At 43.1% G+C, this 12,640-nt stretch overlaps 1 protein-coding gene across 25 annotated transcripts in view; it reads left to right on the plus strand.

Annotated features, from left to right (window-relative positions):
• The first annotated feature begins 271 nt into the window (after nucleotides 1-271).
• CADPS (calcium dependent secretion activator) overlaps nucleotides 272-12,640 on the plus strand; it is a 469,919-nt gene continuing 457,550 nt past the window's right edge. For 19 of the 25 annotated variants that reach the window (XM_045078210.1, XM_045078228.1, XM_045078216.1 and 16 more), the window contains exon 1: nucleotides 273-1,091. In XM_045078210.1, coding sequence (XP_044934145.1) covers nucleotides 642-1,091 — 450 coding nt within the window. In that variant the 5' untranslated portion in view covers nucleotides 273-641. Of the gene's footprint in view, nucleotides 1,092-12,640 lie in introns of all 25 variants that reach the window. The other 6 variants (XM_045078225.1, XM_045078255.1, XM_045078257.1 and 3 more) reach the window with 1 other exon arrangement.

The raw sequence follows: 12,640 nt of genomic DNA on the forward strand, positions 1-12,640 counted from the left end.
TTCCTCCCCCACCAAGAACTTTTTGTCCGAGGGAGGGTGAGAGAGGTCGAGGCAATGAGAACTGGGGATCAAGAAGGAAATTATCCACAAAGGGGAGGGGGTGAGGAGTGTGGAAAGTGTTAGGGTCGGTACTGAAGATCTGAGAGTTTGCAGCCGCTCCCCGCTCTCTCCGCTCCAGCCTTCTGCAGCCACCCTTTACGCAGCGGACACGGGAGAGTTAAGCCAATAAACACGTAAGCGCCGCTCCCTCCCCAATCGGCAAGATGCCTCTTAGGCTCTTGGCTGCACCGACAGCTTGCAACACTCGGCATCTTTTCTGGAGGCGCCTCCTTCAGCGGCTGCAGATGGTATCCGGCTGCGAGCTCGGGGCTCGCAATTGATTCTGCCCCTTGCCCACCTCGGGTCCACGGACGCACCTCTTCTTTCCCCTCCTCCCCTCGCGCTCCTGGGTCTGAGCCCAGCTCCGGATCTCCGGGCAGAGGAAGCAGTCGCGGCGGCGGAGGCTGAGCAGCAGCACCCGCTCCCTGATTTGGGGAGAAGCACCCATCCCGGGGAGCCGACCCCCAGCTGCCTCCAGCGCCCCCCATCTTTTGCACCCCTAGCCCAGGGCTCCAAGGACCACCCCCCTCCCAGGCGCCACCATGCTGGACCCTTCGTCCAGCGAAGAGGAATCGGATGAGATCGTGGAGGAGGAGAGCGGCAAGGAGGTTCTCGGCTCGGCCGCGTCCGGCGCGCGCCTGTCTCCCAGCCGCACCAGCGAGGGCTCTGGCGGCGTTAGCGGCGCCGGGCTCGGGGGTGGCGGCGGTGCCGGCGCCGGAGCCGGGGTGGGCGCCGGCGGCGGTGGGGGCAGCGGCGCGAGCAGCGGCGTTGGGGCCGGGGGGCTGCAGCCCAGCAGCCGCGCCGGTGGCGGCCGGCCCTCCAGCCCCAGCCCGTCCGTGGTAAGCGAGAAGGAGAAGGAGGAGTTGGAGCGGCTGCAGAAGGAGGAGGAGGAGAGGAAGAAGAGGCTGCAGCTCTATGTGTTCGTGATGCGCTGCATCGCCTATCCCTTCAACGCCAAGCAGCCCACCGACATGGCTCGCCGGCAGCAGAAGGTAGGTGCGCCGGGGAGGCCCCGAGAGCTGCGCCGGGACGTCGCCAGGCGGGCGGGGCGAACAATGGGAGCTGGCGGCGCAGCTGGCAAGGAGGAGCAGGAGGAGGAGACCGCGCCCTGGGGAAGGGGCTGCCAGCCTCCCCCCCCCCCCCCCCCACCTTCGCGGCCGGGCCCGGCCCAGCTCCGAGCGCGCCTGGAGCTGCGGGGGACCGGCGAGGGGCCTGGACCTCAGCGTCGTGTGTCCCCACCCGGGAGCGCTGGGGAGCTAGGCGGGCAGGTTCCGCTCTATAGCCCGGGAGGCTCGGGGAGTGACTTGCAGCCCGCGGCGCCCAGAGAGGCCTTGCTCGTTTTGCCCGGCTCCCGGCACTCTCCAGCGGCGGGCGGCTGCGCTCAGCTCTGGGCCCGCCTTCCTGGGCGTGCGCTCGGCGGGCTGGGGCACCCGGCAGGTGGGGGCACCGGTGGGAGAAGAGCGCCTCCGAGCAGCGCTTGGCTCGCCCAGCCGAGAGAGCCGCAGCATCTGGCGGCAGAAAGCAAGTCCGAGTCGCGAAGCTTCCAGTCACACTGGGAAGGGCACCCTCCTCCCCGCGTCGGGGTCAGCTGATCCCGACTAGGGTCGTCTAAGGGTCTTCGGACATCACTTCCCCCTCTGGCTGAAGTTCCCTCCAATCCCCCTACCCCTTCCTCAGTGACCCCAGAATGGGGGCACGCCCTCTGGTCCTTCTACCGGGGTCAGCTCCTCCACCTTCCTCCCTTTGACCCTCTTCTCCTCTTCCCAAGGTGACTTCGCCGCCACCTTCTGGCTCTCCGAGGCCCTCCAAGCCCAGCCGCTTTTGGCTTGATAAAGTGCAGCTGCAAAAAGCTTCGCAATTACAAGCATTAAAAGCTTTTTGTGTCTGAGGCTGGGGCAAGGCTGAGGCGGCCCCGGACTGCTTTTGATGTGCAAAAAGTGCCTATTTCTATAAGCTGTTTTCCAGCCAGAGGAAGGAGGAGGAAGGTTACTGAGGATAAGGGGCAGTGGTGGGACCAGAGGAGAAGAGGTCAGCCCCCGGTTGGAGTGAGTTAGTGAAGAAAGTCAGCGCTCCGTTGTTTCTTCTAAGTGCATTTGCCAGTTCCATTTTGAAAGAAGAGCCGGTGAAGCCCCCAGAAGGACGGTTTCCTAACAGTGTGAATTTCTTGGTTGCTGTCACTCAAGTCTGAATTCCATGTTGCTATCCTAGGGAGTGAGGGTTTCCTGTGTTTATCCACTCTTAAGTTAGCACAGATTTCTCTGTTTGTTTTGCTTATATATGTACACACACCACCCAGCGCTGATGATTTATTTCAGCTGTCACACGCTTGGTTATCAGTTTTATTAAAAATACGACTCATTTCCTGGTTGGAGAAGAGCAGGTGGGTTACACACTTCACGCTCTACCTGTCATCTGTGGCCCCTTGCTTTTTCAGCCTCTATTGTGGATGGTAGTAGACAAAGGTATTCACAGAACAATAAAACTTTTTGGATTTTCTATTAAGGTTGGATGTCTGGTTCAGGTACAGGGCCTGACATTTCAAGTTTCAGCTTGGAATTATTATGCTAATAGTGTCTTTATAGCAGGGGGAAATGGCCTCTTCAAAATCTATCCGCTTAATAAGAGCACCAACCAAAGATGTTTGGCCATGAAAACTGTTGTGATTTAAAGAGAAAATATAAAAACAAACTTTGCTTTATCCATCGAATGGTTCCAGAGCTCTGCCCTTTAAATAGAAGCTAAAACTCAGTGCTAGAATGGGGGAAGAAATCCATTCTCACAGTGGCCCATTTCTTTTAAAAACAGAAACTTCATCCTCCTGAAAAGATCATCAGGAGGCTAAGTTTTTCTGGTCTGGTTGCATGTTTTACCTGAATCGATTCAAAGCTGTGGTTTTGAGGGGCAACTGGGTTCTGTTTTTACACATGACCTTAACCTCAAAGACTACAGGGCAAATTGCTAACACTGGCATTTGGTCAAACTATTTTTAGTTATTGCAGCAAACTAGAGCTAAAGGCATAGTCCAGCAAAGCTGCCTCAGGGCTGTTGGCTATACTGAGAAGCTGAGTATCTATCTCCTTATTAAAAGAAAACAAGCTTTTCCATTTCTGTATCTTTAAGTTTTTAGTGTCTGTCTGGAAGAGGGTGTCTTACTATTTTCTCCCAAGTAGAAAGCTTGGAACTTGTGTTTTTTTAGTGGGTAGTCATTGAAAGTAACAGAGATGTTTGCACAAGCATTGTGGTAAAATTTAAGGCCAACAAGTAAAATTGATAAAGCAAAATTAGGCTTGGAGAAATACAAACTGTTTGTAAACTATACATGAATCTATAATACAATAGAATGGATGAATTAGAAACAGCTAGAGGAAAAATGATGTGGAAGGAGGGAATAGAGTGACTGGAGGCAGACAGAGAAGACTGCCTATGAAAAAGTTGAGGTAGGGAAGAGAAGAGATCATCTTGTCAAATCCTCACGCTGTTCCCCTTAAAATTACACAACCTTGTGTGTATTATAACCCAACAGAGCAAGAGAAGAAAAGATCATATTGTATAGAGTATAAGACACTTTACGAAACCAAATAGTCTATATCATAACATTGGTTTCAATTTTTCAAGAACCTACCATGTGCAAGGCACTCCACTTAGATCATTTTTTCAAATCCGTCTTTATTTTTTTAGAAGACTTTTAGATTTACTGACAAATTGAGAAAATAGTACAGAGAGTTCCCATATAGTCCAGCCCCAGGTTCCCCCATTAATATCTTACAATAGTATGACACATCTGCTACAGTTAAAGAACCAATATTGATATGTATTTAACAAAAATAGGTAGTTTATTGAAATTTCCTTAGTTTTTACTTACATTTGTTTTTTTTTTTTATTCTGTTATTTTAAATTCTCCTAACTCTAACAATGTAGGAGTTACTATTTGCATTCTTAAAAGAGAAAACAGAGACTCAGAGGTTTTATAACTTGTCTAAAGCAGTATGTATATAGGAGAATGAGTGGAAACCGAGACATGGATTATTCTGATTTCAAATCCTGTCTTTTTAATATGCAACACTGGCCAGAAATATTCTAGAGCAAAAAAGAGAGTCCTAGCATCCTGATAACATGTACTTCTTCTTCTTTTTTTTTTTTTAATCCAGGATTTCTTCTATTTGAGTTGAGAGAGATTTGTTCCTCTCCTTTGGGTACCTATCAAATAATCAATGTGGGCAAAATGGACATTTAGGTATTAACCTCATAAAAAGTATGAAGGGAAGAGATGGGCTATTAGTTGGTAAATCAGAACACCAGACTTGTCAGGCTTGCTGTGTAGTTTGAGCTGAAGATTTAAAAAAGAAAGAAAGAAAGGAAAGAAAAGAAAAGAAAAGGCATTTTAACCAAGAAGAACAATTGGAAAGGAGCAGAGGGAGAAGGTACCATTCCTGGATCATTTTGTTAATTATTTTGATTTCATTTTTCCTGGGGAAAGCGTGCTGGCTCATTATAATAATCTCCCCAACTAAAAGAAGGGACTTTAAACAGACTATGTGAAAACACATTTTATCATTTATAGGTCTACGTTTCTCCTACTACAATGAATCTGGATAGAACATGCTAGTAGTGATAATTAATGACCAAAACAAAAGTCTAGCCTTCTGACTGTCACAGGGTATGTTTTTAGCTGCCCTTAAATGACAATCTGAAAAACTATTCTGTGCATTTTATTTGTCCTCTTTTGTCATAACGGTGAGTTGAATACCTAGAAGCTGGCATGGGAAAGCTGTGCCATATGTTTCTAAATTGTGTAGTAACGGTGATGAGTGGCTACCTCAAGTGAACTAGCTACTTAGAGATGTTACTGAGGCAATAGAAAAGCAGGCGCTGTAAACAATTCTGTGTAATATTTAGATTGACACGACCAATCTTTTAATTGGTTAGGAATTATAATGTCTGGATTATGAATGAATATGGGTGCATGTATATGTTTGTGTACCTGTATGTCAATATGTGTCTGTATGTAATGAGGGAAAGGGGCAATCCTAAAATCATGTTTTTTTTTTAACATTTTATTTATTTAATTGACAGATAGAGATCACAAGTAGGCAGAGAGGCAGACAGAGAGAGAGGGGGAAGCAGGCTCCCTGCAGAGCAGAGAGCCGGATGTGGGGCTTGATCCCAGGACCCTGAGATCATAACCTGAGCCGAAGGTAGAGGCTTTAACCCACTGAGCCACCCAGGGGCTCCCTCATGTTTATTTTATATGAACTCCTATTTCATTCAAGGGGACTTTATGAATATACCAAATGTGTTGTGAGTTCAAGCTACTCATTTCTATGTGATTCACCCCATAGCTTGCCATGAAATTTTGGCTAATATTGAGTCACTGTTAGCTGTAGAAATTCTGTCTTTATTCATTTACTTATTTGACTTTGTGAGTTGGCCATCAAAAGCCCCTACCTTTCCTAAAATTTAAGACATAGTCCTAGCTAACTATCTATATGTATATGTATGTATTTTAAATCCATAATAGGGATTCATCCATTCAGGTATGTTTTGAGGCATTTGGATTAGCTCTTATTCGAAATTCTTAAGAGTCATCTTATCAATGCAACATATGATATGGATTTTAAAAAATAAATGCTCTAACCTTTTGAGGGAATGAAATGGCTCTTAAACCAGGATTCCGTCAAAAAGAATTGTTCCTCTCTTCATCAGAAAAAGAATTGAAATCTTTATATATGCTTTTTGGCATTTCCCTTCTAATCGCCTTAGTACAATGGGCAGGAACTGTTCTGCACTAGTACCAGCAGAGAAATTCTGAAGATGCAGAATACAAAAAAAAGTATGAGAGGGCTCTTACCTCCTTACATTCTTGGAATAGCCTCCTACTCCCCTAAAACTGAACCGGAGGCAAAAGAAATTAAATCCTTCATTCCTGAAGAATTGTACTGGGTATAGTGGTAAAATGATTCATAGATCTTTCCCCTACAAAATGAATTTCGTATACATCATTGGCTATTACATTAAAAGATAATCAGTGTTTGTGATTTGGGGCCAGGTATCTATACAACTTAAGCTGGAATGATTAAGAGAGTTTTCTTAACTTAGAACTAAGTTTTAAATAGATGAGTAGTTACTCCTGGCACCAAGCACTCTATCTCCCAGGCTTGGTGGCAGAACCAGAAGATTCCTAGGAGGTTCCTGATTTGGGCAGCTTCTGTTTTAATCTGGAGGATAACCTATACACATGTCAAGTAAGTTGAAAATAAGAAAGTGTTTAATTGTGAGATGCTAATTACCAATACCAAAATGTGGGGAAAGAGAGAGCAAATGTGTGCATAGGTACACACAGAATTAGATATGCAGGTAGAGAAAATCTCCAAGGAGGAAGTCGATTAGGATTAGGTCTTCAAGAATTTGTATGATTTGTGTCCGCCTAAAGGAAGACCGATCTCCCAGTCTGGAGAAGAGCCGGAGGTAGCAGTAATGTGGAAAGGAGCCATTGTTTGTGGGACACATTAGTCCAGTTCTTTTAGTTCCCAGTTAGAAAAACCCAACTCAAGTGGCTAAACCAAAAGGAAAACAAAAGGGAAAGGAAAGACATATTGGTGTTTGTAATAGAAAAGCATCCAGTGCTAGGTGACTACAGGCTTGGCTGGATCGAGGGGTTCAAATGACTTTCTTGACAGAATGAACAGAGAGGAAAAGAAAAGGTACATATATCAAAAGAAACTGTGTTTGAACTCAGTCTCAGCCACTAATAAACCACTGCTTATAGGCAAGTCCGCTTCTGTCTCTGGGTAATTTCTTCATCTTTCATATGAAGAGGGGAGATGGGGAAGCTTCAGATAATCCCCAGTGTGCCCTCTCTGTCTAGCAGTTGGTAGTTCTTGCTGGGCAATGTAGCTGCTCATTATCAAGACTTCACTTTTCCTTCCATCTTCTTTTTGTGATATTTTTACATTATAGGATAAGGCAGTGTCTTCGAAGAATCTGAGACAAAAATCAAGTTAAAGTTCACATTGTCCAGCTAAATTTTTGGATGAGGAGGTGAGATCTTAAAAGTTTACAAGACTATAAACTACATGAGAGCTTGTAAATTGTGACCTGTGGGCTGAAAGTGACCCACAAGGATATTTTGTTTTGTCTACAATGCATTTTTCAGTTTTTTGAATTAGTTACCAACATTGAAAACCATGAACTTCACCCCAAATTTTGGCTTCTCTTATAACTGGAACGTGTGTTAGTGAAAGGTGAAGCTGAGCCTGAGGTGTTTTTGTGTGTGTGTGGTTTTTTGTTTGTTTGTTTGTTTTTTATTTCTTTTTAGGAATTTTTCAAAAAGCAATAGAAATAAATCTACCAACCCATCAGTTAATTATAATGAAATGTTGATCACTTTTAACTAAAATTATTTTTGTTCTAAGATGGATACCCTATAGAGCTGGATAGTAGGACACCAGCTCTCTGGTTCTTGCCAACACCATCTATTCTTACCATTGTTGCACAGATATTGATAATCTGACCCTGGGCACTGTAGCGCCTCCAAGAAAATGATCTGGAAATTTGGAACTCTATGTTCCCTATCTCTGGCAACCGTTTTCTTGTTAGGATCAGATTTATAGTTTCTGCAGAATTGGAGAACTGATGATCAGAATTACGTTGCTATTTTTTGTCAGTCCAATCATGTGATAGAATTCTCTGATAGTAGCACGTAAAGAAGGAAGGATGAAGTTTGCAAATGGTTCGCAGTCTGGTCATCAGACTTGACACATGACAGAAAGTGAAGAACTGTAGTTAAGAACATAGACTCAGAAAGTTGAATGCCCGGGTTTGTTCCCTGGCTGTGCCCCAAACTGCCTCTGTGATTTGCGGCAACTTATTTAACCTCTGTGTTACTCAGTTTACTCATCAATAAAATGGGGATAGTAGTGGTACCTTCATCTTTGGGTTCTTATGAAAATTAAGTGAGATAATATACTAAAGCTTTTTAGAACAATGCCTGTGAACAATGTGGTAAGTGCTGTTTTAGAACAATGTGGTAAGTGCTGTTTAAGTGTTGTTGTTATTGTTGATATGTGTAACATTGTGTTATCTTAATTGATGTAGCAGAAACATATCTTTGACTACTTCCCAAATTAGCTTGTTTGTACCAACAATGGACATCTTGAAGTATTATAGAGAAGTATCTTCTTTTAAAGACAGTAAGTGATTATAAATTTCTTGAAATGGCTGAATCCCATTTGAACTTCAATCACTGTAGGGCATGTTTAAGTGGCCAACTACTAAGTCAGAAAGAGCTGAATCTCTATGTTGGGTATATGTTCTTTAGTAAGTTTTATTTGAGTTAGCCCCTTTCGGAAGAAGAAAGAAAAAAAGAACGGGCAGTTAACATCATGTTAGTGAAAGTTAGGCAGCTTAAAATACTGTCAGCCTTGGGGTGTCTGGGTGGCTCAGTGGGTTAAAGTCTCTGCCTTCAGCTCAGGTCATGATCTCAGGGTCCTGGGATTGAGCCCCGCATCAGGCTCTCTGCTTGGTGGGGAGACTGCTTCCCCCACCTCTCTCTGCCTACTTGTGATCTCTGTCTGTCAAATAAATAAATAAAATCTTAAAAAATATATATTATCAGCCTCAATGTTACCAAAGTCATAGAATCTATCAGTTGTACATGGTTAGACATAAATATGCTTTTCTCCTTTTTCTCCTTTTATTCATGTGGTGTTTCTCACGATCACTTACGTGTATAGGAAGTTATGAGATACTTTGGGGTTAAACTTTTTAAAAAATCCCCAAATGTTGCAGGAGCACATGCTAAGCTGCAGACCCTCCAGGAGCTGTAGTGCTTTGAAAAAGACAATGTGATTTTGGCAAACATGCAGAGTGATACGGGGAATCTACTATGCCACTTAAGAAAGCAATGAAAAAACATTGAAAATTCTTGCAAATAATTGTGCCTTCTGTTGCCCATGCAGAAAAACAGCCTTTTGGTGTGGATGGTAGGCATAGAGTTGTTGAAGCAAATGAGTTAAAATATATCTTGAACATCGACTTTGGTGATTTTTCTGACAAGTACAGCAACTGTTGTCTATAAAGCAGCGTGTCATAACATACTGTGTTCAAAACATTTCTTGAGGGCTCTTCCATATTCAATTTTTGTTTGTTATACATCATCAAACAACATTGTTTTGAGCCACTTCTACATACAAGAAACTCACTAAATCCTGGAGGCAAAATATGCAAAGACATTTTAGGCAGACTTCCTGATCTCTAAGAACCTACCAGTCTGGTTGAGAAGTTGAGATGCACCAATATGGAGCGTAACTTATAGTGTAAGGCAGGATGTGGTGAATGTCTCAGTCTTAAATATTGGTATGTTTTAGATCTCCCCCTTGACCCTTGTTATGATTTGATTGTGTCCCCCACCCCCAGCCTCCCAAAATTCATGTTAAAGTCCTAATCCTCAGTACCTCAGAATGTGACATTACGTGGAAATAAGGTCTTTGAGGATGTCACTAGTTAGAATGAGGTCCTTCAAGGTCCTAATCCATTATGACTGATGTCCTTATTGAAAGCGGAAATTTCAATAGAGGGACACAAACAAAAAGAGAAAATGCTATGTGGAGAGGAAGGCAGAGATTAAAGTAATGCGTCTGCAAGCAAGGAACAGCAAGATGGCCAGAAAATCACCAGAAGCTAGGGGAGAGGCGTGGAATATATTCCTCCTTATAGCCTCAGAAGGAGCCGACCCTGCAGACACTTTGATTTTGAATTTCTAGCCTCCAGAGCTGTGAGACAGTAAATTTCTGTTTAAGCCACCTTGTTTGTGCTGATTTTTATGGCAGCCCTAGCAAACGGCCCTCTTCTCTATGTCCTCTCTCTGGGCCACTTCACCATTAATGATGGCTTTAGATACTAACATCCCTGTACTTCCCATTCTTAGACCTTTGGCTCTAGCATGGTTCTCTCACCAGCCTTCCAAAGCTATATATCAAGGCTGCTGAAGGTGTGGTCTCAGACTGGTACAAGCCAGTGAATGCTTCATCAAGAGTCTACACTAAAATAAGGAACTTGTACGAGAATCTGAATTAACTCCTTGCTTTCTTCAAGAAAGTCTTGCTACCAAAAAAAAATTAAAAAAATAAAAAATAAAAAATAATTGTCTGCTGAATTGAACAGCTTAGTAATGAAGTTGATGTAATTTCTGGTACTAGCATTCTATCCTGCTTAAGGACCAATAATCAACAGTTCATGGCACAGGTCTACAGACTAAACATGGACTTTCATAATATTTCCCATAGGATGTCTTCAGACCACCCAACAATAGAGTTTCTCACCTAGTCTCTTTCCCCTTTATTTTCTAATTCAGTGACTATCTTAGTGGTGCTACTATAAACAAGCTGTTCAAGAAGGGGTGCACAACTCAACTTCAGATCTTCACTGTTGCTCATTGTACCCACTGAAGGCTGCACACGTTCTGTGGATAACCCTCTTCAGCAAGTTTTCACCTCTTTCTCCTCCTCTTCATCTTCATTACTGATGCCCCACTTTGGGTCCTCGTGATTGCTGGTGTGGACTTTTGCAATAACCTTCTAACTGTTCTCTCTGCCTCCTTTTTTGCCCACAGTCTATTCAGATACCAGGGTGATCGTTCTGCAGCACAGACTCAATCAGGACCTTTCTCGGCTCAGAAGTCTTCAGTAGCTTTCTGTTTCTTGCACAGGATACACTCTAAGCTCACTAGCATGGACTAAATGGATCCTCTCTCGCTAGCCAGGCTCTGTTCCTATAGTTCTGCTTTCACTGTTGGCTTTAACCTATTAAACCACTTAGCATTCCTGAGCTGTGGCATGCTCTCTTGTGCCTCAGTGTCTTTACACATGCTGTTCCTCCTGCTTGAAAAACCCTTCCCCTACCTTGCCTGCTATCACTCTCCTAAGTGGATGAGGGTAACCCATCATATAACCCATCATTATAAAGAACAGGAATAAGTAATGACTATTTGTGGGGTGTTTATTGTCTGTTGTCACTGCTGTATTGATTTATAAGTCTTATCTCCTTTCATCTTTAGTAACTTACAATAACTAAGTAATTGTAACTCTGTAAGATAAGTATTAATCATCTTGATCCTCCAGTAAGAAGACCAAGAGGCAAAACAGTTAAGATACTATCTTGGTTCACACCTTTAGTAAGTGGCCGAGAGGAGTTGGGGCCCAGGAGCTCTGACTGTAGACTGCCCTCTTGGCCATATGTTGTGCTAACTGAAGTGGAGCATTGAGCATATTTTACTTCAGTGTGTATCTGTTGTTCTCTCCTGACACTACAGAGATGATTTCGTTTAGTATCCTCTGCTGTCTACGAGTGTCTGCTGTACACTTGTAGGTACTCAATAGATTGTTGATGCAGAACTCATGATTATTAAATTCATGATTATTTAGAGAAGAGTAATAAATACTCCTTACCATTTATAGCATGTTCACTGAGATGATCTCATTTCTTCTTTAAAACCTTTTTGAGCAGTGGGGCATATATTCTAAGTCTCCGTATTGTGGCAGGCAAAGGGAGCCATGGGGAGGTCCCATTGGCTGGACAGAAGTATAGGATACCATCCTTGGCATCTTGGATGTACCTAGGGCTCTCCCCACTAAGCTGTCAGTCCTGGGTTCATACTTATTATGGCTGAGGCCATTGCAGACTTTGGAAGGCTCACTCCGTCTCAGAGCAAACTTATTAAAATATACCTCACATCCACTTATTTTTATATTGTTAAAAAGTAAAGGATTTTTTAAAATCTCACTTTTAAAACTATTTGTCTCTGTAACTTAGTTAATATAAATGACTGTGATTTCTTAGGAATCATGGTGCATTTACTGGAATCCTTGCAAACTGAAAAACCAACTGCACCAATTGTTTTCAAATGTGATAGGAATATTATATTTCACAATTAATGAAGTTGGCATATATTTAGAAGTCATTGGCCTGGACATATTATCATTTGGATTTTTCATTTTTAGTTTTACATATGGAGACAATACATTTTATGTAAGGTCTCAGAAATTTCTTTGGGTTCCTGGGAAGTTTCAAGATTCTGGTCACTTCACAGATGAAGTAGCCTTTGTCCAGGCTTAATGGAGGAAGAGACATTTGACTTAAGCCTCCAGGTGACTAAGAAGATCAAAGGAAGGTGATGTGATGTATTTTGGAGTGAAGGAAAGATACTTCCAAGTGTTTAGAGATGAGGTAATATAAAGCAACTCTGAGGACCTCTGACCAAATATGATTGAACAAGTTTCCCATATTGGAGATAAAAGAAGTAAGAATGAAGGTTTGGTCATGATTGTGGATGTCCTTCAACACTAAAATACAGGCCCTGGGGAAGTGGGGGTTTTATCATTCATTCATTCATTCATTCCCCTTTGCTGTACTTTTCATCTTCATATTTTATAACTGAAAATGTATCTTTTAATCCCCTTCATCTACTTTTAATCCCCTTTAATTAACCTTTTAATCCCCTTTATCTACTTTACCCATCCCTAACCCTTCTGTTCTGGCAACCACA

Source organism: Mustela putorius, unplaced genomic scaffold (genome assembly GCF_011764305.1).
Source record: "Mustela putorius furo isolate JIRA1106 unplaced genomic scaffold, ASM1176430v1.1 tig00000095_pilon_pilon_pilon, whole genome shotgun sequence".
NCBI lineage: Eukaryota > Metazoa > Chordata > Mammalia > Carnivora > Mustelidae > Mustela > Mustela putorius.